This window comes from Helianthus annuus, chromosome 8 (assembly GCF_002127325.2).
Source record: "Helianthus annuus cultivar XRQ/B chromosome 8, HanXRQr2.0-SUNRISE, whole genome shotgun sequence".
Classification (NCBI taxonomy): Eukaryota; Viridiplantae; Streptophyta; class Magnoliopsida; order Asterales; family Asteraceae; genus Helianthus; species Helianthus annuus.
The window spans coordinates 60,571,234-60,598,087 of NC_035440.2; the positions used below are offsets into that span (position 1 = coordinate 60,571,234).

Sequence of the window (26,854 nt, forward strand, 5' to 3'; positions counted from 1 at the left end):
ATGAAGAAGAACATTGAGAATCTGGTTGACGATTTGAAGAAAGCTGCTGAGGAGGTCAAGGTTGAAGAAAAAGTGAAAGATGGAGTAGAGAAAGTTGAAGAGAAGGTAGTTGAGAAAGAAAAGGCTATTACTGAAGAACAACAAGTTGAAGAAGCCAAGAAGGAGAAGGAAAGTTCGATAGAAGTGAAGGTTGAAAGTTCAACAGATGTTGCTGGTAATGTTGTTGATGAGAAGCAGCAGAAAGAAGCTGATCAGATAGAAACGGAAGCAAACACCAAGGTGCCAATCACTGAGGTAAGTTCTGATTCTAACATCTTGACTGAAACTGTTGAACAGTGCAAGAAATGCATGGAAACGTGCAGTGCTTGTACTGAAAAAGACGAAAAGATCAGAACAATAGATCTTGATTTCACCAAACTTGAAGAAGTTTTCAAAAACAAGTGCAAAGAAATGTTTGAAAATGAAAAGGTTTTAAAAGAAAATAATGAAACGCTTTCAGCAAAATGTAAAAAGATAGAAAAAGAAAACGAAGTTTTGAAAGAAAATGTTTCTAAAATGACAGAAGAATGTTCACAAAAAGAAAATATTTGCCAAGAAATGAAAAAGGAATATGATTCAATAAAATTGGCTTATCACATTACAAAAGAATCATATGAAAAAGTAAAAAGTGAAATGAAACTTGCTCAATCCAGATTGAAATATTGTTCTGAAACATCAAAGGAACTAAAACGAATGTATGAAATTAAACAAGGTGTTGTAAATTCATATATTGAAGATGTTGCTAAGTTGAAACGTCAGATTGCTGATTTAGAACAGGATAAAAACAAATTAAAAAGTTATCATGCGTCGTCATATGTGCTTGAACGTATTTTCAACATAAAACCGGATGGAAAAGATTCTGAGCAAAACAAGAAAGGTATTGGCTCAGAGTTTCATCAAGTTCCACCACCGGAAAAGTTTGTGTTTTATGATGATGAAAAGGTCGAAAAAGCTTTCAACATGGTAGATCAATTGCTAGATAACATTGACATAACCTATTCCAAATCTGATGATTCTAGTGATTCAGAGGTGGTAGGTAAGGTCGTTGAAAGTGTGTTGAAAGAAGAGTCGATTGAAACAGGTAAATCTGAATCACAGGATAAAAATGAAGGTAATTTTCATGATAGATAACTAAAAAACTCAAAATTTGAGAAAAAATTGAATGATGATTCAAAAGGATTGGTTTATACCATGATTGGATCAGAGAAATTGTTCTTAGATGTTGTATTCCCGATTCAGAATGTGATTTCAGAAAAGGTTGATAAAGTTTTCAAATGTGATGACAGTCTAATGATGATGTTCATGCTCAAGAAAAGCAACAACATCAGGTCAAAGATGTATCCAAGAGAACATGTTTCAAATGTGATCAAATAGGACATCTTGCATGAAAGTGTCCAAATCTGAAACCTGTTGATGTTGAGATGAAAAAGTCTGATGATGTTCAAAAACAGAAATCCGAGGATGTGAAACAAAGGTCAACCAGATTTGATTCAAAACAAACTTGGAGGTACAACACAAACAAGTTTGCTTCGAATCAAAATTGGAAATCAAACCCGAACAGGTTCGATTCGAGACAGACCTGGAACTCTCACACACCCAGATTAAGAACAACACAAAGTTGGAAAACATCAGTTGATATGACAAAACCCCAACAGTTTTGGAAACCAATTGTTGTTGTTCAAAATCAAAATGTTCAAAAAGACTCACATTTTTACAAAAGAGATACTCCAAAAGGACAGACATGGAGTGTTAAGAAACAGATGACTTATGTAAAAGAAGAAAATGTTGAAGTGAAAATTAATAAAGTCATTGTGAATGATGACAAAGAGTTTCCAGCAATGAATGAAAATTATTGTGTTGAAATGCCTAAGGTCAAACAGACCTGGGCTAAATTGTTCAAGTAATTGAATGCTTTGAATGTGCAGGTGCTCAATAAAACCAAAGATTGTGAGAATGGAAGTTGGAGCAGCCTGACACAACGAGGAAAGGAGGCTGCTGAATCCTGTGTTGGGTGAAACAGGGAGTTTATTTTCTTTCTGTATATAAATAAACAATATTTTCAAAACCCTAAAAATTTGAAAAAATTGAAAACAAAAATATGTTTTTAGTTTGATTAAAATTTGAAAAACCAAAAAATATGTTTGTTTTTAATTTTTTTTTGTCAAAAATAGAAAATTTCAAAAATTTGTGTTGATTGAATATGCCGAAACCCTCACGGAGGAACAAACATGATTAATTTCACAAGATTGAAAAATGGTTTTAAAATTGTAAAAGATCAATGTGTTGTAAATCATGGGGGTATTTACTGCCTTTTGTGCAATATGGTTCACAGTTAGCAGAAAATGGATGGCGAGACAAAGCTATCAGTATCGGTTTGTCATATTTTCTTTTAATGGTTTTGCATTTTAGGGGGAGAAAAATTGTCAAAAAATCCAAAAACATTAGAAAATTTGAAAATGCCAAAAACATGATAAAAATTCGAAAAATGAGTTTTTGTGTAAAAAGAGGAAATGATAGTACATCAGTAGACAATTACAGTATGCTAAAGAAATGTAATGATTAAATAGCATTAAACAGTCTCACTGATGATATGCCGATAGGTTTTTATACATTTAGTAAACTTTTCAGGACACAAACCTAAATTCAAACTTGCTTATTTCGTGGGGAACACTACTTGGATATATAGGTAACCCCTGATATCTCGTTTGAAGGACCCCTCTTTCTAAGATACTAGGTCTTTATACTCAGTGATATCTTGGGTATTATCCCGGGACTTCTGATTTTGCGGAAGCAATGGCCTAGTCCCCGTATAATACTTTCTGTTTGCTTGAAACATAGGATCGCCCTCAGCATAAAAATGATGAAACATTGAAAAGTGCTAATCATGTACTGTTGAAGAAAAGATTCACTAAAGGGAACACACCGAAAGTCGAACCGTCATCTCTATGCTGAACGGAAGTTCTGACCTGAGCTCTCACGGTTTCGCATCTAACCACTTTCAGATATCATCTAGGTATACTCACCTGTAAGACTGAATATTGGGATCTGGATACGGGAGTATATTCAAGAGGTGGGACACATGAATGAGTTTAAGTTCTTAAAACACCTAATTCGTATCCTGAATCAGTTGAAGTTTGTGTGAAAATTTAAGTGGATCAGTATATTGACAATCTAAGTGAATTGTTTAATTCTTAATGTGTAATTAAGCTCAACGGTACTTGTGACTTGTCAAAAACTGATATGATCCTCTACTTAAACAAAAATATTGTTTGTAAATATGTTTGTAAATATTTCTTTATTGCTTTATATTTTCAGAAAAATACAAAAAGATTTTTGATTCTGCTTTATTTTGAAATGCCGAGTTTCAAAATCTATGTAAGCTAATTGTGTTTCTGAAAATAAACAAGTTCATTAATTGGAAACTTGAATTTTTTTCAAAACAAAAATAAAAAACAGTTTGTGATATCTCCAAGGTCATTAGTTTGGACTTGGATGATTAACTGTGGGGGATTTGGATACTTAACACTGCCAAATCTGTAAAGATTGTTGATAGGGGAAGTGATTTAGAAAGTTTGAAAGAGCCAGATTATGATTTCTGGAAATTTAAAATGTTGTTACTTGTAAATGTATGAGTGTAGCAGATATTGTACCAGACTACGATCCTGATAGCATAGTCTAAGGGGGAGTCTGAAGACGAGCTCAAAGCAAGGGGGAGCTTGTAACCGGAAAGCGAGGTGTCAATCCCTAAAGCACGGAAGCTTGATGAAAGGGGGAGCCTGAAGAAGCTGATATAGCAAGAGTCAGAGTCAGATTCTGGTAAAATGATAAAGATAGAGCCAGGATGGGATTCTGATCCTGTGAAGAAAAGAAAAAGATTGATAGATGCTTACAGTGTTAGACAATTTGGGAAGAGCATGAAGACTGATCAAGACTGTAGATGTGTCATGATAAAGACTCGACACTAAAGACTTCGTCAACATCCAAGGGGGAGTCTGTTAGTGCACTATGTCTATTGACTTCGTCTTGTATCGAGTCATGTAATGAGATAGGATAGGATAACCAGTGCTCAGGGTGCTAGAAACTGATTTTCACCTAATTGGTAGTGATTCCGCTTGAAAGTGCCAGAGACCATTTCAAGCGAAATCATATTAATCTGATTCCGCTTGAAAGTGCATTTGGCCATTTCAAGCGAAATCATAACAATATATATAGGGGCACTTGGTTTTTCATTTGTAACTTTCGGATCTGAGTAGCGAAGCTCTGCCGAATTGTCTCCAGGTTGTAACTCAGTGTTAAATCAATAATAGAGACATTATAATTACATCGAGCGTCCGTTTCATTGATTCGGATAAACAACTCTTCTGATCGACTCATTCGGGTCATACAATGATCCTACATGAATAATTGAATAAAAAGTAAAAAAATTTGAACCCACTGAAACCTGAAACGTGATAGAGAATATGCTTTTGTTTAATTCATTAATTCTAAAAAGTTAATAAAAAGTAATGAAAACACTATTTTGGTAAATAATTTGTAGTAAACACCAAAATGGTAAATAGTTTTTCCCTTAACACTGCTTTAGGAAAAAACTCGAAAAAAACAAATAACGTTAGTTTAGTCAACACACAAATTAATTAAATAGTAATTAGTGTGAATCATTTTTTTATGCTAATGTAATTTGAGAAGTGTTATTATATGAATTAATGTCATTTAATGGTTGCAGTTAAGTAAAAGTAAATTGAAATGGCAAACCGCAAAAGTCTTGAAGAAAATCATGGCCTAAATAGAAATAAATATAAATTATAATGATGGGCTATGGATTACAACTTACCGGGCTCGTGCCACATTACTTAGACTAATGGACGTGCAATTAATAAGAAGAAACATTGGTTGACTGTCATGACATTCGAAAAAAGAAGAAAAAAAAAATAAGGGGCATTATTTTTTAGAGGAACGCATAAGAGGCAGTAGCCTTTTGGCTGCTTTGCACGAGCACAAGATTTTGTGATTGGTATTATTGCGAGACGTCATGAATATATGCGACTAATCTCCTAAGGGTTTCACCCCGGTGTAGACTTTGTAAGAATTCTAGGGTTTCAATATTTTGTTTATGATTTAATTTGTGACTAGTTGTATTTAACCATTTGAAACTTATATCAATTGTCTTGCATTTGTATTGAATTCATGAATTGTCGAATGAGTTATTAAATTTGACTTTGTGAAATGAATATGTGCAATTATGCCTTGCTATAGGTTAAGATTTACATGTTCTTGGTAACGAAGTGCAGTGCGGTCCGTTGTCTATGACGTTCATAGCTCTTGGCACCTAAGTCACGTAATACTAAATCCGTTAATAATCAAATGCAACTAAATTAAGTCTAACATGTAGAAACCCTTGGTCTTGCAGTTGTCGAACCGGGTGTGACCCTTGTTTCTAACTTATTATTTTTACTCATTCTAATTAGTTGTTTTTAATATTTTTTTCTAAACACTAAAACTTATAAAAATAAGCAAACTTCATAATCACATTGTACATTTTTGTATATAGTATAACTAATCGAACAGGTCGTGCGATACTGACCACATGTTCTTCGTGGATATGATACCCGACTTACCCTAGCTACCTAGGTTTAATTGGGTTTTTGACTGATCGGGACGACACAATCACGTCAAAACGCCGCTTAAATCTCAGTTATGTCTCATTGCATTATGACAATACTGACAGGGGTGCTGGTCTTTTCTCCCACTGTGCAAACTTGAAAAATCTCACCATAACACATTGTCTAGAGAAGCGGTTTTATCATGTGTCATATAACGCAAACAAGTTCTCCACAGTTTGTGCAAATCAAATCCTGAAATACACTTCATCAATAATCGAGAGAAACTTCTTCAAGCTAATTGGCGATATCTCATACTTCTTATCTATTTCACAATCAAATTAACTCATAAACAACCAAAACACTACCATAGGTGAACCCTCCAGAAAAAATCGTAGGATTATACATAAATGTGCATATAATGCATAGAAAAGAGCTCAGCAATTTGCATCCACTAACCATACTGTTATTACATCCGAGACGATTCAAGTGAGTCATATGAAGCAAGTGTCTGCCTATTCAATTGAGAGGAATCATTGCATTATATCCCCGTTAAAAACAAGCTTGAAAAGGTTTAGCACCAGCAAGGAGCATGTTAAAGGAAGGCTGGTGAAGGTTAGCTGACACTCGCCATTCTCTTGCACCTTCTGCAGAGATGCATCTCTGAGCAGTCACCGAGAGTGAAAAGACGCTCGTGAAGGTTAGCTGAAGCTCCATGGGCTATGATGTCACACCCCCAAAATCCCACCTGCGGAGTACTACCGCTTGGAGGCGTGACTGACCAGGATCCAGCCACCAATCATACTGAACAGGCATATAAGTAGTTATAAAAGTTTAACCATCACGATTGGTGTTCCAAAACAATTAAGTTTAAGTTGCAAGCGGAAGCATAAGTTTAAAGTTGTAACATAAGTTCAAAAGTTTCAAGTTTAACATAACACGTAGCAATCCGTGTCCCACAACGATCCTCCTCCATGCAAGCTCCCACTGAGTACCTATGGTCCTGCAAAGCATGTAGTAACGAGTCAACAACTAGTTGAGTGAGTTCACGGGTGGGCGTTCGTTTTAGTTATTTCGAAAACAGTTTACTTTATCTGGCATCCTGCCGTGGGGGTTACCCCATATTTTAAAAACGTGACATGTTCGTTCCCAGTTACTCCGGCACTCCGGCCGTGGGGGCTACCCCATGTAGTTATCAGGCATTTCGGCCGTGGGGGCTACCCCATGTACATCATCTGGCTCTCCAGCCGTGGGGGCTACCCCATGTGTATACTAGACTCGTTACCGTATCGATTGCTGACTGTAGTCATGTTTATGTGCCCTGAAAAACATCAATGTCTATCATCATTGACGTGCCCCAGATCCATTAGTTCACGCCCGTCCTCTGCGGCACGGTGTGAGGCTTGTCAGACCTAAATAGCGCTATCTAACTAATGACCCGCTCGCCATTGGCCCGGCGATTAGTCGATACAAAAAGGAGGGACTTCGTGATAGAGTTTTAGTCTAGTACGTTTATCCGTCCATCCGGACGAGGAATCACATTCCTGAACCACTGACGTCCTACCCAAGGTAGACGAGGAACCACGTTCCTTAACCCCGTTCCCAACCCAGGGAATCCCATGCTTTGTAAAGGGTGTGAACTCACCTTGGTTTGCTCGGCAGTTAATCACAGAAAGTCAATCAAGTCGCAAGTAGTCAATAACGTCCTAACACGGATATCACGTATAATCAGATTCGAACCAAGTAGTGCACAAATGTTCAACACGTTTGGCAAGCACGTTTAGCAGTAACAGTTAACAGTCAACAGTAGCACATACGGTTCACAAGTTCAGCCCAACTACTTAGGCCCAAACACGTAAAAGCAGTTAACACAGAAGCCCATCAGTCTGGCCCATTAACTAAGGCCCAAAGTGTGGTCTCGAGTCGCAACCGGACTCGCAAGCATGGTCTCGAGTCATGCTGTGTGTTGATCATGGATGGTTGCGAGTCGCAACCGGTGTCGCAACCATGGTTTCGGTTCATCATGCTGAGGTCTCGAGTCGCAACGGGACTCGTAACCTGTGGTTTCGGCTTGTCCTGCTATGGTTGCGAGTCGCAACCGCGTGGTCTCGAGTCATCACGCTGTGGTTGCGAGTCGCAACGGGTGATTGCGAGTCGGTAAGCTGTCGTTTTCAAGTTCACGTGTTGATGCAGGTGTATCAGTCCCATTAGTACAATATAATCAGGCCCAAATCAGGAAACTACCAATAGCATTCCACTAACAGTTTTCCTAATCAGGTTACTAGTCAAAGATGGATCAAAATCACAAGGGTTTTCACATTCTTAACTATCATTCAAAGTGTTCTTCACATATTCAAACATATATTCAACAAGTTCATAACATATTAACCACTTATTCACCCAAAATTATGAACAACTATCAAGATACAATTTTACTAGCATGCATCCTACTTGACAAACATATTCATTAGCCGATTTTCATAGTATAAACACCCAAACTTTTCGGATCTAATCCAAGTGCAACCAATATCATCATTCACCCTTTTTAACATACAATGAACCCATTTTCAACATCAAGTATTTATGCAAATTTCAACTCATAATAAGAACATTCATGAACCGATTTCTATGTATAACTCAACAACTTAACATATTGTCACATAATCTCATACAAACATAACATGAACACACTAACATTCAACAAAACATCAAGAATACTAACCGGTTATGGGTTTCGAGGGTGTGTGTGAAAAGCTTCCAACCGGGTGTGTGTGTGAGCCGATCCAAGTCCAAAGATCCAAGAATGATGGAGTGTGTTTGTGTTCTAGAGTTTAGGTGAGAGAGAGAAGTAGGAGAGTGTGTGTTGTATAATGTTCAACAAATGGCAAAACTAACTAATGTATGGTATATATATAGTCAAGTTCCAAGTGTGCACCCTTAGTGGGTTTCGAGTGGGGTTCACGGCCCAAAGGCCCAACCGGCCAAAGGTTCTCGGCCCAAAGGCCCAAACCGATTTCTATGCACTCGAGACCTCATGGTCTCGAGTCGGGTTCCTTGTTGTTTCGTGTCGGGTTCTTGGTTCTCGGGTTGGGTTCTCGGTTCACATAAAACACGTACACATATACATACAATGCACACATAATAAAGCACATATCACATAAAGGTTCACATTATCATTTTAACTAGTCACATAACGTACAAGCAAGTTACAACGAAAGGTTCTAAATTTCGAGTTGTCACATCATCCCCAAGTTGAAAGAAATTTCGTCCCGAAATTTGATGGCACTCACTGAGGAAGCTAGTTAAGTTGTAAGGTTTTCCCGGTTTTCCTGGGGTGTCACATCCACCCCCCGTTGATCTGGAATTTCGTCCCGAAATTCCGTAGCTTCAGCCTCAGTAGCGTTTGTACTGTTCTCAAACAGTTGGGGATACTTTTGTTTCATCCGATCTTCGCGCTCCCAGGTAAACTCTGGGCCGCGACGTGAGTTCCAACGAACTCGAACGAGAGGTATTCTAGTGCTCTTGAGGACCTTAACATCCCGGTCCGTGATTTCGACAGGTTCTTCGACGAATTTCAACTGTTCGTCGATCGTAAGTTCCTTCAGAGGAACTACGTGCGTCTCATCTGACAGACACTTCTTCAGATTCGACACATGGAAAACGTTGTGAACTGCCCCGAGTTCTGCTGGTAATTTCAGTCTGTAGGCCACCTTGCCTATTTTCTCGATGATTTCAAAAGGTCCAACGTATCGTGGGTTGAGTTTGCCTCGTTTACCAAAACGAACCACACCCTTCCAGGGTGAAACTTTGAGTAATACCCGCTCCCCAACCTGGAGCTCAAGTGGTTTCCTGCCCTTATCGGCGTAGGCCTTCTGACGGTCACGAGCGGCCGCCATGCGTTGTCGTATTTGAGCAATCCGCTCAGTAGTGTCTACCACATGTTCTGGACCAGTGATTTGACTATCCCCCACCTCTGCCCAACAGAGGGGTGACCGGCATTTACGTCCGTACAATGCCTCAAACGGAGCAGCTTTAATGCTGGTGTGGTAGCTGTTATTATACGAAAATTCTACGAGTGGCAGATGCCTTTCCCAGCTGTTGCCAAAGTCGATTACACAAGCGCGAAGCATGTCTTCTAAAGTCTGAATAGTTCGCTCGGACTGCCCGTCCGTCTGTGGGTGATACGCTGTGCTCATATCAAGACGTGAGCCAAAAGACTTGTGCATTGCCTGCCACAGTTCCGAAGTAAAGCGTGCATCTCGATCAGAGATAATAGAGGTGGGCACCCCGTGCCTCGAAACAACTTCCTTGAGGTATATTTCCGCTAGAGTGGAGAACTTATCCGTCTCCTTGATTGCCAAAAAGTGTGCGGATTTCGTGAGTCGATCCACGATCACCCAGATAGTATCGTTCCCGCGCTGTGATCTAGGTAAGCCAGTAACGAAATCCATGGAAATTTGCTCCCATTTCCATTGTGGTATCTCTGGTTGCTGAAGTAGGCCTGAAGGTTTCTGATATTCCGTCTTGACTCGCGCACAAGTCAAACACTTGCTGACGTAAGTTGCTATGTGGGCCTTCATGCTAGGCCACCAATACGTAGTTTTAATATCGTGGTACATCTTGTCCGAACCAGGGTGTACCGAGTAGCGAGATTTGTGCGCTTCATCCATCACAAGTTCTCGTAAGTCGCCGTAGAGTGGGACCCAAATGCGTCCTGTTACATAATAAGCACCGTCTTCCTTCTGTTCTAAGCGTTGCCTTGACCCGCGTAGAGCTTCAGCTCTAACGTTTTCTGGTTTCAGTGCTTCTATCTGAGCAGCTCGTATTTGCGAAGGTAGACTAGAATGGATCGTGAGTTGTAAAGCTCTTACACGCTTAGGCGTAGTGTCCTTTCGACTCAGGGCGTCCGCCACTATATTGGCCTTGCCCGGGTGATACCTGATAGAGCACTCGTAATCATTCAGCAGCTCGACCCATCGTCGCTGCCGCATATTCAGTTCCTTCTGCTTGAATATGTGCTCTAGACTCCTGTGGTCAGTGTAGATGGCGCACTTGGTTCCGTAAAGGTAATGCCGCCATAACTTAAGTGCGAAAACAACAGCTCCCAGCTCTAAATCATGCGTCGTGTAGTTCTTCTCGTGCACTTTTGAGTTGTCGTGAGGCGTAGGCTATGACTTTATCTCGTTGCATCAATACACAACCAAGACCTTGAATTGATGCATCACAGTAAACCACAAAATCTTCTGTGCCCTCTGGCAGTGAAAGGATAGGTGCACTACAAAGTCTATCCTTTAGATGCTGAAAAGCTAACTCTTGTGCATTTCCCCAATGATAAATAACGCCTTTCTGTGTTAGTAAGGTGAGAGGCTGCGCGATCTTAGAAAAATCCTTAATGAATCTCCTGTAGTAACCTGCCAATCCCAAAAATTGGCGAATTTCCTTTGGTGTACGAGGTGCAGGCCAGTTCTTAATTGATTCCACTTTGGATGGATCAACGTGAATCCCATCCTTGTTCACCACATGCCCTAGGAAATGGACTTCACGAAGCCAGAAGTCGCATTTCGAGAATTTTGCGTAAAGCTGTTCCTTCCGAAGGAGTTCCAAAATAAGTCGTAGATGTTGTTCGTGCTCTTCTTTGCTCTTAGAATAGATCAGGATGTCGTCGATGAAGACTATAACAAACTTGTCCAGATACGGTTTGCACACTCGATTCATCAAATCCATAAAAACTGCCGGTGCGTTCGTCAGCCCAAACGGCATGACCAGAAACTCATAGTGCCCATATCGAGTCCTAAAGGCCGTCTTAGAGACATCCTCTTCCCGAACTCTCAGCTGGTGATATCCCGATCTCAGATCGATCTTTGAATAGTAGCTCGACCCCTGCAACTGGTCGAACAAGTCGTCAATACGCGGTAGAGGATAACGATTCTTCACAGTCACCTTGTTGAGTTCGCGATAGTCGATACACATTCTGAAGGTACCATCCTTCTTCTTCACAAATAACACTGGAGCTCCCCAAGGCGATGAGCTAGGACGAATAAAACCCTTATCCAAGAGTTCTTGTAGTTGCGTGGAGAGTTCTTCCAACTCTGATGGCGCTAAACGATAAGGTGCACGGGCTACAGGCGCGGCTCCAGGAGCTAGATCAATCTGAAACTCGACTTGGCGATGGGGCGGAAGACCAGGTAATTCCTCAGGGAATACCTCAGGATAGTCGCGTACAACCGGAAAATCTTCTAGCTTCTTCTCCTTCTCTGTGGTATCAGTAACTAGAGCCAAAATCGCAGTGTGGCCCTTTCGTAAGCATTTCTGGGCCTTAAGAAGAGAGATGATGTTCTCGACAGCACTTCTCTTGTCGCCACGAATCATGAGAGGTTCACTACCTAAACCAGGAATACGAACGATCTTCTCGTTACAAAGAATCTCTGCTCGGTGCTGGGATAACCAATCCATCCCAATGACAACGTCGAAACTACCCAAGACAATAGGAATAAGATCGATAGAGAAAGTCTGGTTAGCGAGAATAAGCTGGCAACCCTTGACTACGTGTGAGGCTTCCAAACTCTTACCATTAGCTAGCTCTACTGTGTGCTTGTCGCTCAGGGGTGTAGGAATACGCTTAAGCATCTTACTAACTTCTAGTGACACATAGCTAGTATCGGCACCCGAATCAAATAAGATTGTAACATAAAAGTCGTCGAGAAGGAACTTACCCGTCACCACGTTGGGATCATTCCTTGCTTCACCTTGACCAATCACGAACACTCGTCCCCTAGCACCATTGTTGTTGTTCCCATTGTTACCATTCCCCTGATTGTTGTTGTTGTTGTTCTGGTTCAGTTGGGGACAATCTTTCTTGAAGTGGCCTTCAGCTCCACACTGAAAGCACCCTTTGTTGTTACCCTGCTGCTGTCGCTGGTTCTGCTGAGGTTGCTGACGATTCTGATTGACGGGGTATGCGCTTCTGCAATCCTTTGCAACATGACCAGGCTTGTTGCATCGATGACAGTTGCCCCTGGTGCATGGCCCACTGTGGTGTAGGCTACAACGATTGCACTTGGGGTGATTCCCCTTGTATCCACCATGACTTTGACCACTAGATGACTGCTGACCGGGGCTCTTGTGATCATCCGTCTTTCTCTGCTGAGACTGGGTTTGCACTGAAGTTGAACCCCTGCTTGAAGTTCCATCCCATTTCCGTTTATCCCCACTAGAAGCACCAGAAGTAGTTGCAGCGCCTATGCGCTTCGGTAACTTGTTCTGCTCCACCGCCTGATCAGTGAGACGGTGAGCCAACTGTACAACCTGCTGGATAGTAGTCAACCTCGCCGAAGTCACATGACTTTGGATCTCTGGCACCAAGCCCTTGAGATAGAGTTCAATTCGCTTATACGGAGGATCCACCATAGTAGGACACAACAAGGCAAGCTCATGCGATCTCTTAGTGTATGCCTCGATTTCTGATCCCGACATCTTAAGATTGTAGAACTCATCTTCCAGTTTGTGAATGTCGTCACGACTGCAGTATTCCTCCCTGATCATTTCCTTGAAGTTTTCCCATGGGGTGGCGTTGGCAGCAACCAACCCTAACATCTGCACTTGAGCATTCCACCACGTGAGGGCCAAACCCTCGAGAGTACCAGTAGCATACTTCACCCTGCGCGCTTCAGGGCATTCGCACATTTCGAACACAGACTCCAGTTTCTCAAACCAGTGTAGGAGACCTACTGCTCCTTCAGTGCCGCTAAAAGTTGTGGGTCGACAGTCCATAAAGGTCTTAAAAGTGCACACCGGTGCCTGACCTAAGGTAGGTGAAAGAAAAGACAGAGTTTAACACAAAGGTTGGTTCACGAGAGTAGGATCCAAATGATCCTAGAACAATTTCGGACTGCAGGATATACCTCCTGCGTGTGCAGCTGCGAGCGCTGCGGCAACTCGTTCGTTGATCAAAGCCGTCAACTGGGCTTGTGTCATGTTAACGCGTCCAGACATGTTTCTTCATAATAAGAGTAATACGTGTGAGAGAGGTTCGCGAAAGTACGATAGTAGGACAGAGTAAGCACGCACGTGATCAAACAACAGTAGTTATACTAATCAAGCATACCATGAGCAATGTACTACGTAACTAGCAAGTAGGCAATATACATACATCATATTACCTAGAACGTCGAGCCTTGCATGAGGAGCGAAGTGTCGTTGTGGACCGTTGAGCACTAAACCGGTTATAGTCTGGTTTTAACAAAAACGTTTCTCCTTTATTAAAACCAAGTTCACTATAACCAATGGCTCTGATACCAATCTGTCACACCCCCAAAATCCCACCTGCGGAGTACTACCGCTTGGAGGCGTGACTGACCAGGATCCAGCCACCAATCATACTGAACAGGCATATAAGTAGTTATAAAAGTTTAACCATCACGATTGGTGTTCCAAAACAATTAAGTTTAAGTTGCAAGCGGAAGCATAAGTTTAAAGTTGTAACATAAGTTCAAAAGTTTCAAGTTTAACATAACACGTAGCAATCCGTGTCCCACAACGATCCTCCTCCATGCAAGCTCCCACTGAGTACCTATGGTCCTGCAAAGCATGTAGTAACGAGTCAACAACTAGTTGAGTGAGTTCACGGGTGGGCGTTCGTTTTAGTTATTTCGAAAACAGTTTACTTTATCTGGCATCCTGCCGTGGGGGTTACCCCATATTTTAAAAACGTGACATGTTCGTTCCCAGTTACTCCGGCACTCCGGCCGTGGGGGCTACCCCATGTAGTTATCAGGCATTTCGGCCGTGGGGGCTACCCCATGTACATCATCTGGCTCTCCAGCCGTGGGGGCTACCCCATGTGTATACTAGACTCGTTACCGTATCGATTGCTGACTGTAGTCATGTTTATGTGCCCTGAAAAACATCAATGTCTATCATCATTGACGTGCCCCAGATCCATTAGTTCACGCCCGTCCTCTGCGGCACGGTGTGAGGCTTGTCAGACCTAAATAGCGCTATCTAACTAATGACCCGCTCGCCATTGGCCCGGCGATTAGTCGATACAAAAAGGAGGGACTTCGTGATAGAGTTTTAGTCTAGTACGTTTATCCGTCCATCCGGACGAGGAATCACATTCCTGAACCACTGACGTCCTACCCAAGGTAGACGAGGAACCACGTTCCTTAACCCCGTTCCCAACCCAGGGAATCCCATGCTTTGTAAAGGGTGTGAACTCACCTTGGTTTGCTCGGCAGTTAATCACAGAAAGTCAATCAAGTCGCAAGTAGTCAATAACGTCCTAACACGGATATCACGTATAATCAGATTCGAACCAAGTAGTGCACAAATGTTCAACACGTTTGGCAAGCACGTTTAGCAGTAACAGTTAACAGTCAACAGTAGCACATACGGTTCACAAGTTCAGCCCAACTACTTAGGCCCAAACACGTAAAAGCAGTTAACACAGAAGCCCATCAGTCTGGCCCATTAACTAAGGCCCAAAGTGTGGTCTCGAGTCGCAACCGGACTCGCAAGCATGGTCTCGAGTCATGCTGTGTGTTGATCATGGATGGTTGCGAGTCGCAACCGGTGTCGCAACCATGGTTTCGGTTCATCATGCTGAGGTCTCGAGTCGCAACGGGACTCGTAACCTGTGGTTTCGGCTTGTCCTGCTATGGTTGCGAGTCGCAACCGCGTGGTCTCGAGTCATCACGCTGTGGTTGCGAGTCGCAACGGGTGATTGCGAGTCGGTAAGCTGTCGTTTTCAAGTTCACGTGTTGATGCAGGTGTATCAGTCCCATTAGTACAATATAATCAGGCCCAAATCAGGAAACTACCAATAGCATTCCACTAACAGTTTTCCTAATCAGGTTACTAGTCAAAGATGGATCAAAATCACAAGGGTTTTCACATTCTTAACTATCATTCAAAGTGTTCTTCACATATTCAAACATATATTCAACAAGTTCATAACATATTAACCACTTATTCACCCAAAATTATGAACAACTATCAAGATACAATTTTACTAGCATGCATCCTACTTGACAAACATATTCATTAGCCGATTTTCATAGTATAAACACCCAAACTTTTCGGATCTAATCCAAGTGCAACCAATATCATCATTCACCCTTTTTAACATACAATGAACCCATTTTCAACATCAAGTATTTATGCAAATTTCAACTCATAATAAGAACATTCATGAACCGATTTCTATGTATAACTCAACAACTTAACATATTGTCACATAATCTCATACAAACATAACATGAACACACTAACATTCAACAAAACATCAAGAATACTAACCGGTTATGGGTTTCGAGGGTGTGTGTGAAAAGCTTCCAACCGGGTGTGTGTGTGAGCCGATCCAAGTCCAAAGATCCAAGAATGATGGAGTGTGTTTGTGTTCTAGAGTTTAGGTGAGAGAGAGAAGTAGGAGAGTGTGTGTTGTATAATGTTCAACAAATGGCAAAACTAACTAATGTATGGTATATATATAGTCAAGTTCCAAGTGTGCACCCTTAGTGGGTTTCGAGTGGGGTTCACGGCCCAAAGGCCCAACCGGCCAAAGGTTCTCGGCCCAAAGGCCCAAACCGATTTCTATGCACTCGAGACCTCATGGTCTCGAGTCGGGTTCCTTGTTGTTTCGTGTCGGGTTCTTGGTTCTCGGGTTGGGTTCTCGGTTCACATAAAACACGTACACATATACATACAATGCACACATAATAAAGCACATATCACATAAAGGTTCACATTATCATTTTAACTAGTCACATAACGTACAAGCAAGTTACAACGAAAGGTTCTAAATTTCGAGTTGTCACATATGAGGCAGTCGCGATCCAAATCGATCGTTGTTAAGCCAAAGCCGGTTGAGGATTACGAGTGTTCTAGACTCGTTCAAGGCATGCTTGTTTGTGCGATTTACAGAAATCAGGATGAAGCTCTGTATTTTGATGCCGTAGGGAAACATGAAAGAAGACCACCTCACGAAACGAGGTTTCATAATCATGGGAAACGAAGAAATTTGATCTTGGAAGATATCCAATATTTAGATACAATTTCAGGTCACGAAGATCACTCTGCAGTTGTTGATCATGACGACCGGTTGAGTCGTCGGGAAAACTTTTCCTCACGGGAGGGTGGGTAGTATGAGTCTGAGTATATTGTGGTTCGTGAAGGGGTAGGGATAATGTTTTATGGGTGGTGAGTTGTGGTTGATTTATAGGAGGAGGTTATGAAACGAATATATGTTTATGCGAATTTAAAGGACTTGCAACGAATGCTACCATCTATGCGGGCTTTCCATCCATAAAGGACTTGGAAGAAATGCTACCGAATAGAGATCTGAATATCTCCGTCGTAGTTTTTACCACATGACACATGATAAAAGCGCTTATTTAGACAATTTGGGACTATGTTCCGTATTGTATACTGGTGGGCTTGAATGGTTTTAATATATTTCATCTTGGACTATCTAGTCTAATACTTGAAAATGGATATGATCGTGTCAAGATCTTTATCTATCATGTCATCGACCAATTGCTCGAATTCCATTCCGTTTCTCGGGATCACATTCGACAGAAGACACCAACTTCCAAAAATCAGGGTTGAAACGCCCCGCTTTGTCCAAAGCGGGGTGTTTAGGGTTCACACATTCCACCTGTATAACATAACATCAAGTCTCATCACCCATTGTCGGAAGAAAAAACCCCAAACGCCCCGCTTTGGCCAAAGCGGCGGTTCAACAGACATCGTACACCATCACATCACTGTTTGTCTGGAAAACAGGCTAAAACGCCTCGCTTTGGCCAAAGCGGGGCGCTTCGAAAGGGTGTGGAAATAAGGTTTGGGTGTGTGAATAGCATGACCCTTTTTTTTTTGCTATACATAACATTAACACAAACAAAATGATATTTTTATATAAATACCGTTGATAACATAAAAATTAACAACTATCCTCAATGCGTATAAAAGCATTACCGCTATTACATATACTTTACCTAACACGGGTTGGGTGTTACAATTATGCTATATGTCAAAACTCAAGCTCTTTCTTGTTGATTTTTTAAAACAAAACCTGTGAGGTAACGGATAGACACCGAATTAAGATATTTGTGTTTCAACTATAGAAAAAAAGTTTTAAGTCTTATTTTTATATTTAGCAACCTCCGAATGACTAGGTTATGCTTTCATTTATGGGACAAGTTTATTATTATGGTTTACTCAGTAACTTCGAAGATGAATTTTTTTAAAGGGTTAGTACTGTATGATTTTTTTTTAAAGGGGTAGTATTATAACAACCTGTGTATTTTAAATAGAGATTTACGTTAAAAAATATTTTTATTTTTGAAATAATAATAATAACAATAGATAAATATAGTTATAATTTGGTACTTTGACTCTTTTGAAGTAACAAATATGAAGGAGATTTTTTTTATGGAAATAAAACATGTCAATTTTATTTGATGTTTCAAAAAAGAGATTCACGGTATGTATAAAAAATATATATTTTTTAAATAATAATAATAATAATAGATAGATATAGTTATGATTTGGTACTTTGAATCTTTTGGAGTGATAAATATGAAGGAGATTTTTTACGGAAATAAAACATGTCAATTTTATTTGATGTTTCAAAAAAAAAGATTTACGGTATGTATAAAAAATATACATTTTTGAAATAATAATAATAATAATAATAATAATAATAATAATAATAATAGATAAATATAGTTATGATTTGGTACCTTAAATCTTTTGGGGTGACAAATATGAAGGAGATTTTTTTACGGAAATAAAATATGCCAATTTTATTTGATGTTTTAGAAAAGAGATTTACATAAGACCATGCGTAGTGGTAAGGGTGAATAATGCCCCTACCCTTGGGCGTTTTCCGTCATGTGGCAGTATAGTCAGCAAGGGGCATTATTGGGCGTTTTTCTAAAATGGATGTAGTGGGGATGTGGGCATTATGTTAAAAGGGTGTGGAGAATTAAATAAAAATAAAAAGCCCCACAAAAAAACCTATTGGCCAAGAAAAAGAAAGATTAAATGTGATTGGTGGTTGAAATTTGGAGAAGGCGTTTTTCAAACAACACAGATCGATTTTTTTCAAAAAAAAAAAAAACGTCCGAAAACGCCTATGCGTAATGGGATCGGGGCGTTTTTCGACGTTATCTTTGAAATAAAAAAAAACGTCCCACTACGGGGTCTAAGTATATTACTTTTGTAGGTAAGTTAACTTTATTTATTATTTATTAAAATTTAATTGATATTCACTTTCTTTTTAAAGGAGGAAAAGAAAATAATAGGAAAGTGAATTTCAACAAGGAAAGGAAAGAGAACCACTTAAATATTTTAAGAACAAATTTTATTGGACCTCATAGTCAAACTACATCTATACTATATTATAATGCATAAGGGAGGAGCATTTTAAGATACCCAAAAAAATAAGAACTTTTCCCCTCTTTATTTATAGAAAGACTCCTAAAATGAGGGTAGTTTGGTCTTTTAAACATTATTTATTTTTTAGCCCCTAAAATTATTACACTTAAATCCCTAAGATTTTAACAAAATTATAGATAATTAGTTACAATTCACCCCTCCATAACAAACTTATAATTTTTTTACGTATCTTGACATATCTTATACACTATACTGTTTAAAAAAATCCAAAGATAGCATGACGACCTACACATTTTTGTCGACGTTTCGGTAGTTGTCTTATTCAATATCGACGCACGGATTAAAAGGTACAAGTCGATTATGCGTTAATGTACAAGTAATTAATATTTGTGATCTAATGTGCCCAATCTACAAAAATGGGCTCCATCCATGCAAACAAAAAAGAAAAGAAATTAAAAGTACCGTAACATAAAATGAAGATATTATGTGTCACATTTTATTTTATTATATCTTATAAAAACTTAAAACTAACCACAACAAACTTCCTAAATAAAGGGGTGGCAAATCTAAAATTAAACCCTAATTTACTTCTATAGTTACTACCATAAATATAGCAGGACACTCCTATATCTATTGCTAAACAAAGTTAAAAAAATGAATCTAGTTTTGAATTCAATTGTTGCGAAATGTCAGTTTTGTTATATCGCAGCAGTGAATATTTTTTCTTTTATTTACCTTTATGTGAATGTTAACTTATTTGATTTTTCAGATTCAGTTGCATGATGAACATGCCAATTTAAACAACACATTTGTCGAACAAGCTTCTAAGGTATTGATTTTGCTGGTTTTAAGTATTATTTTTGCGTATATCTTTTATATTAACATGTTCGTTATGTTATTATGTGTGTGTTTTATTGCAGGATGATGGTGATAAAAGTATTGATATTATTTTTTATGGTGCAACGTTTAGTCCATACAAGTCTAATCTTCAATGTGAATTTAGTGAAGATGTAATTTTAAGGTTTATTTAATCTTTTTTTAACTTTTGTATTCAATTTTTGTCAGTTATTCATTTATAGGGATCAGAAGTTTGAGACTCAAAGTAAGAGATCCAAGAGACTCTCTTAATGGAAACGAAGTGAGGTTATTAATTTAGACGATTCTGAGAACAATGACAAAGAAGAGGAATTAGAAGATACTGTCGATTCAAGCACAAACCAGAAAAGCCGATTAAAAATACGTCGAGTGTCAATTCAGAAACGGACAGATTTCCTGCAGTCTAATATGAAATCTATCAAGTGTTTATATATATATATATATATATATATATTTTTTTTTTTTCGTTTTTTCAGTTGTTATGTTTGACCTAGACGTATGAATAAAGTTTATTTTATATTTGAACTTTCTCTTTGGTGTTAATATAATGCAGTTATTAACCATATTAATAAAGTTCAAAATAAAGTTAATATCCTAAATTTATAACTCAACTGAACTTATATAAGTTAATATCCTAAAGTTGCAATAAATAGATATTGTAGTTAGATATAGTAAAGCTGAAACTATAAAATATTGCAGTTATTCTTAGATATTAATCTAATAATTTGCATTTTTTAATTAAAAAGTAATAAAGTAATAAACTTTAAAGCTAAACTAAAAAACTGAACTTACTATGATATAAAGTTAATAAAAAAATAATTATTTTATAGACATTTTTATAATAAGTAATATAAATAAAATACTCCAGAAATTTACAATCTTTATTAGATAAATTCTAAACTGAGTTGCAAATTTTAGGAATTATAAGTTCAACTATATTGTTATAGATAATATTAGTCAGTTCTAAAATAATTATTTACCAACTTGACTAGATACATAGTAGTAGATTGTGTTGCATATTTTTAGAGATTATTAGTTAAAAGTAGACTCATATAGATAAGATTAGTTAGGAACAAAAAATTTGAACTTAGTATGATATAAAGTTAATAAAGATATAAACATTTATCATCCTATTTTTTATAAAAACAGTTATTGAAATCTTATAAAAATATAAATTTTTTTATATTTGTAGAAAAACCGAAATTTAACAATTTAAGTTAAAGCTCTAAAACGTACTTACGAGTCAAATACTATTTTTATTTTTATAAAAACGAAAATTTTAAACTTAAAGTTTATTGGATGGGTACTATGTGGATATTTAGAAAAAGTTATGAATTTTAAAGAATAAAATTATACTTTATAATTTAACCAATAAAATAAACAAACTTTACATTTATAACAACTTATCTTTTATTTTTTGTCTTTTGATTATTAATTTTTATACAAAAAAATATTTTTTATCTTTTGATTATTAATTTTTATAAAAGAACAAAACTTTTACATATATGTAAACTTATGACATATATCCACCACAATAATGTTATCATAAATATTATACGAATAAGAAAACTACCAGAAACGAGTGTTGCAATGCAAAGTGTCGCCCCCGCCGCATCGCGCGGGCACCCTGCTAGTTTAATTAAAGTAGATAAAGGTGTTGTAAGAAAATAGATTAGGCTATAGGGTGTGGTTGGAGCCTTATAGGGCTTTATCAAGTCAATTTAGGATCCACCTCACCTATGGAGACCCCATTAATTTACATGTTATGGATGGAGCCCCTATTAAAGAAATTAAAAAAAAAAACATTTGATTGGTTTAAAACAAGCCCCACCTGAATGCTTCAACTTTGGCGTTACCACCATGGAGCCCAAGCCATGACGCCCCCCCTTTTCACTTGGAGGGTGTGGTGATGGAGCCCATATGGGCGCTATACATGGTGAGGTGGCGGGGGTGGCGCCCCCACACCCTCAGCCTTAGGGTGTTGAGAGAAAAACCCTTGGCAGGTAAGACTAAACGGTATTGGGGCCGGCCTTTGCCCGACGAGGCCCGGCGCCGCACCCCCACACCGCCCCCCTTTGGAGCGTCCTGGCTTCTCCATCTCCACAGCGATGTTGGCGACGGGCCAACTTTCTCTCTCTCTCTTCTTTCTCTCTCCTCTCTTTCTAAAAAATCAAATCATTTATATTTTTTAATTTTAATTGTTTTTATAAATAGTATAGGGCCTCATTCTCACTCCCGATAACGTGGCAGGTGACGTGACGGCCCATACTTTTGGGGATGAACCCCACCATAGCTTCTAGACTAATGAAACTGACACTTCAACTTTTTTTTTTGAAAAGTCATATAATATTTATTCACTCCGCCATCCAAGTGAGAACATTGGCATAATTCATTTATTATTGCCGTTCGAAAAAAAATTCATTTATTATTATTATAATATATATATATATATATATATATATATATATATATATATATATATATAAGGGACCGCTAGAATGAGAACCACCTCGAGTTGTAAGAACCGCGAGAACCACACCGTACGGGGCGAGGTGGACCAATTTTTTTTTTCAAAAACGTAGATGCATGTATTATAAACACATTCTTTAAAAAAATGCCGTGCGTGTAGTTTTTTACACCACAAGTTTGTGGTTTACGAGTTCCGTACGGAACTCGTAAACCACAAACTTGTGGTGTAAAAAACTACACGCACGGCATTTTAAAAATTTTTTTTTTTTTACGAATGTGTTTATAATACATGCATCTACGTTTTTGAAAAAAAAAATTTGGTCCACCTCGCCCCGGATCAAGTAGTTCTCGCGGTTCTTACAACTCGAGGTGTTTCTCATTCTAGCGGCCCCTACATATATATATATATATATATATAGGGTAAGGATATATAGAAAACCACTTTTATTGAGAAAACCCGGGAAACTCAAAGCTCCCGACATTTTTTTTAAAAAAAATTACACATGTAATATACATGTTTTTAAGACTTTTGGGCAAAAAAAAAAAAAAAAACAAAAAAGCGCCGAAGGGATTTTTTTTTAAAAAAATAAACAAGTTTCAGCATTTTTTGCCTAACACGTGTTACACAGCAAAATTGCTGAAATTTGTTTATTTTTTTTTTAAATAAATCTTCGGCGCTTTTTTGATTTTTTTGCCCAAAACTCTTAAAAAACATGTATATTACGTGTGGTAATTTTTTCAAAAAAAAAAAAAAGTCGGGAGCTTAGAGTTTCCCGGGGTTTCTCAATAAAAGTGGTTTTCTATTTATCTTTAGCCTATATATATAGGACAAAGATCCGTTAGGAACCACCCTTTATTGCGAGAACCGCGAGAACCAGTGTGAACACAAACAGTAATACCTAAAAAATATAAAAAACACCCAATTTTTTTTTTAATTTTTTTAATATTTTTTTAATATTTTTTTTTTTGTAAAATCCGCTATATTTAGTTTACAATAAAAAATAAAAAAATTTTCAAAAAAAAAAAAAATCCGAGTCACAGTTATCTATGCACATGTGTATTTGTATCTTTTCTTTGACAAATTCCGTAATTCATTACAAATATTAGACAATTGCACTTTCATTTACACTACCACGTGTAATACACTACTTTTTACGTTAACAATATTAGAAATGCACATGTGTATCTATATGTATCAACATCAAATAAGGTGTTTCGGTACACTAATTTTCTCTTTCATCTATCATTCCATCCATAATACACAAACATGCACATGTGCATTTTTGTCATTTCTTTGACAAATTCCGTAATTCATTACAACTATTAGATAATTGCACTTTCATTTACACTACCATATGTAATACAGTACTTTTTACATTACCAATATTAGAAATGCACATGTGCATCTATATGTATCAATATGAAATAAGGTGTTTTGGTACACTACTTTGAATACACTTTCCCTTTCATCTATCATACCCTCCATAATACACTACCATTACCTCCTACCATCCATAATACAATACCATTACCTCCTACCATCCATAATACAATACCATTACCAATATTTTCACTTTATTACATGTATGTAAACACCATTTATACCATCCAATCAACATATTACATCATAAATTGACAACTATAACCAAACTATCAACCACTAGATATAACTAACCAAAAAACATGTATATGGGCCTACTTCTCCATTCAAAATCACAAACTTTTTGTATCAAAACACGTTATATCATGGTTATACCTAATGATGCACATGTGCATTTTGAATATTGGTAATGTAAAAAGTAGTGTATTATGAATGGTATTGTAAATTAAAGTGCAATTGTCTATTCCTGATAACGTATTACCGAATTTGTCGAAGTAATGATACATATGCACATGTGCATGGATAACTGTTAACCGAAAAAAAAAACGTTTTTTATGGTAACGAAATATAACGATTTTTTTAGGAAAAATATTAAAAAAAAAATAAAAAATTTTTTTAGTGTTTTTTTGATTTTTTTTAGATTTTATATTGTGTTCACATTGGTTCTCGCAATAAGGGTGATTCTCGCATGAACCTTACCCTATATATATATGAGTAAACTGCAATTTTACACACTGGGGTTATATACGATTGTCACTCTTACCCCCTCCCAGGAAAATTTTTCTGTCTTACCCCTCAACTATTGAAAAACGCTGCAATATTACCCCCTGAGCAGTAAAACTGTAACATTACCAAAATGGTTTTTTTTGTAATCTTACCCATAATTTATAGTAAACTTCAATATTACCCCTTGTGCTTTACCTAAGACGACACGTTTAAACACTCTTTTATTAAAGTGTCTTCTCCGGCGATATTCCAACCACTGGAGAAGCGTATTCCGACACTCTAGTGATATTCCGACCATCGAAAAAGCCTCAAAATCTTCTGGTGAATCCACATACTCACCAGCTCAAACAAAAACATGTCGAATCTGATACGTGGTTGAAAACCGGTGATCGTTTATGCTTAAGTTGATGTTTTTACGTAGCTTTTAATATTGAATAGCCTACTTTTAATGGGATTTGTGTTTTACAGGTCTAAAAGAGTTTAAGGAGCTAATCGGGATCTAAACGGAGCACCGGGAAGCGAAACGGATTAACCGGGGATGTGAAATCAAGAAAACCGGGTTAATCACTAAGATTGGATGTATTTTAGGGAATGTTGATGGAGTTAAAATGAATATATTGGAAGATAGCATGATAGAGGGCTGAATTACGAGAACGTGGGCGAAAACGGTGAGTAAAACGGAGCTATAACGGAGAAGTTATGAAGAAAACAGTTTTGCACGAAATGGACAAAACCAGGCAGCGTCGGGGACGCCCCAATAGGCCCGCGGCGACGCCATCCAGAACCTTCCGTTGCTGAAAAACCTCCGTAGGTAGTGGGTTAAGCCGTCAGACGAATTGGGAACAACCAGAGGCCGCCGGGGACGCCCTAAATGGCCGTCGGCGATGCCACCTGCATTCTCACTTCGCGGAAAACTTGATTTTTGAGTTGGGGGACGAGTTATAACATCAATTTTGACCAAAAAATGGGGGTTACACATTGTTGGGAGTTAGAAACACCTCTTGGAGCCAATATACATCACCAATTCATCCTCTAATCCATCCATTCGATTGACAATCATTCGATTCGATCATCATCATCACTTCCATAACCCTAATCATCATTCACCTTTCCATCCATTCATCACCATCAATCATTCCAAACCCTAATCACTATTTCCACCACTTCAAGGCTTCAAGATGATGATGTTCAAGCTCTCCTCATCCGGTGATCAAGTCCTTTCGATCATGCACGACTAATTTCTTGGAGGTTTCACCCCGGTGTAGGTTATTGTAAGTCTAGGGTTTGAACAATGTTTTAGTTTTATTTTGTGTTTAGATACTGTTTGAATTTGCATGATTATCTGTTTAATTTGCATAGTTCTTTTCTTGTACTTTGTCTTTTTCCTTGTTACGCGGGGTGTGTTACTTGTGCAGGTTACAGGTAGTGTATGCATACGTGGAACTCCGGGAGGACTTCACCCTTGGTTTACGAACCGGAAATCGAAAGAGTAGCAAGAAGAAACTTAGCAAGCCGGTTAGAAGCAACTCTTGCTTCTAATCAAACCACCCAAACACCACAATTCACACCATCCATTGAAACCGATTCAATGGCAAACCAAAATTCAGATCAAAACCTCAATCAAAACCAAAATCCGAACCAATTCCAATACCGAGGCAACTTCAATCCCGCTCAAAATATCCAACCTATACCTCAAGAGCAACCGGGTGGTAATAACAACTCTAGACCACCCACACCACCTTTTCGAAACCAAAACACCAACAATACCCAAAGAACACCCCAACAACAAAACCTTCACCGACATAACTCCTTACCCAACAACCTTGATGATCGGAATGTTAATTCCGACCGTAGAGGCAACCGAGATCGCGGCAATCCCGCGAATGAAGACCCGTTCTTTAATTTAGACAATTTGAGAAATGTTATCCCCGATGACAAACCATATAGCGTTCCCGGTTATCAATCACCAGAACACGTGAGTATTCACTCGTAATACTCGGATGACGGGGGTAATTATAATGAACGGGTAGATGATGACGAATGGGGTTATGTGAATCGGGACAACATCTACAATGATAGAGGTTTTGAAGATGATGAGTTTGGCTACCAAAATGCCAACTTTGTGGGTAACGATAACTATGGGTACGGGAATGTGCGAAATGACGGTTACGAAAACAACCGTCAACCACGAAACAATAATCAATGGAACCGGAATGATGGGTTTTACAACAACAATAACAACAACAATATTAACCCTAATCGGATTCCTCGTTTCGTGGGAGGAGGTAATCAAAGAGGTAATCAAGGTGGAAACCGAAAAGGTGATAGGGGAGGTGAGAGAAGAGATAATCGAAGGCCGGTGGATTAA

The 26,854-nt window shown here is 38.4% G+C and overlaps 1 protein-coding gene across 1 annotated transcript; it reads left to right on the forward strand.

Moving 5' to 3' along the window:
* LOC110870104 (GATA zinc finger domain-containing protein 15-like) lies at positions 1-26,854 on the forward strand. The gene is made up of 4 exons (XM_022119302.1): positions 1-294; positions 19,955-20,044; positions 20,100-20,136; positions 26,517-26,854. The coding sequence occupies exons 1-4, from the start codon at positions 1-3 to the stop codon at positions 26,852-26,854; spliced, it is 759 nt and encodes a 252-aa protein (XP_021974994.1).

What these genes read in the sequence shown, in the direction of transcription:
- LOC110870104 (XM_022119302.1), top strand. Translation starts at nt 1, where the DNA reads ATGAAGAAGAACATTGAGAATCTGGTTGACGATTTGAAGAAAGCTGCT. An exon ending in CCAAGGTGCCAATCACTGAG is followed by an intron (nt 295 to 19,954) that starts GTAAGTTCTGAT and finishes GTTTTATTGCAG; the next exon opens with GATGATGGTGATAAAAGTAT. An exon ending in AATGTGAATTTAGTGAAGAT is followed by an intron (nt 20,045 to 20,099) that starts GTAATTTTAAGG and finishes AATTTTTGTCAG; the next exon opens with TTATTCATTTATAGGGATCA.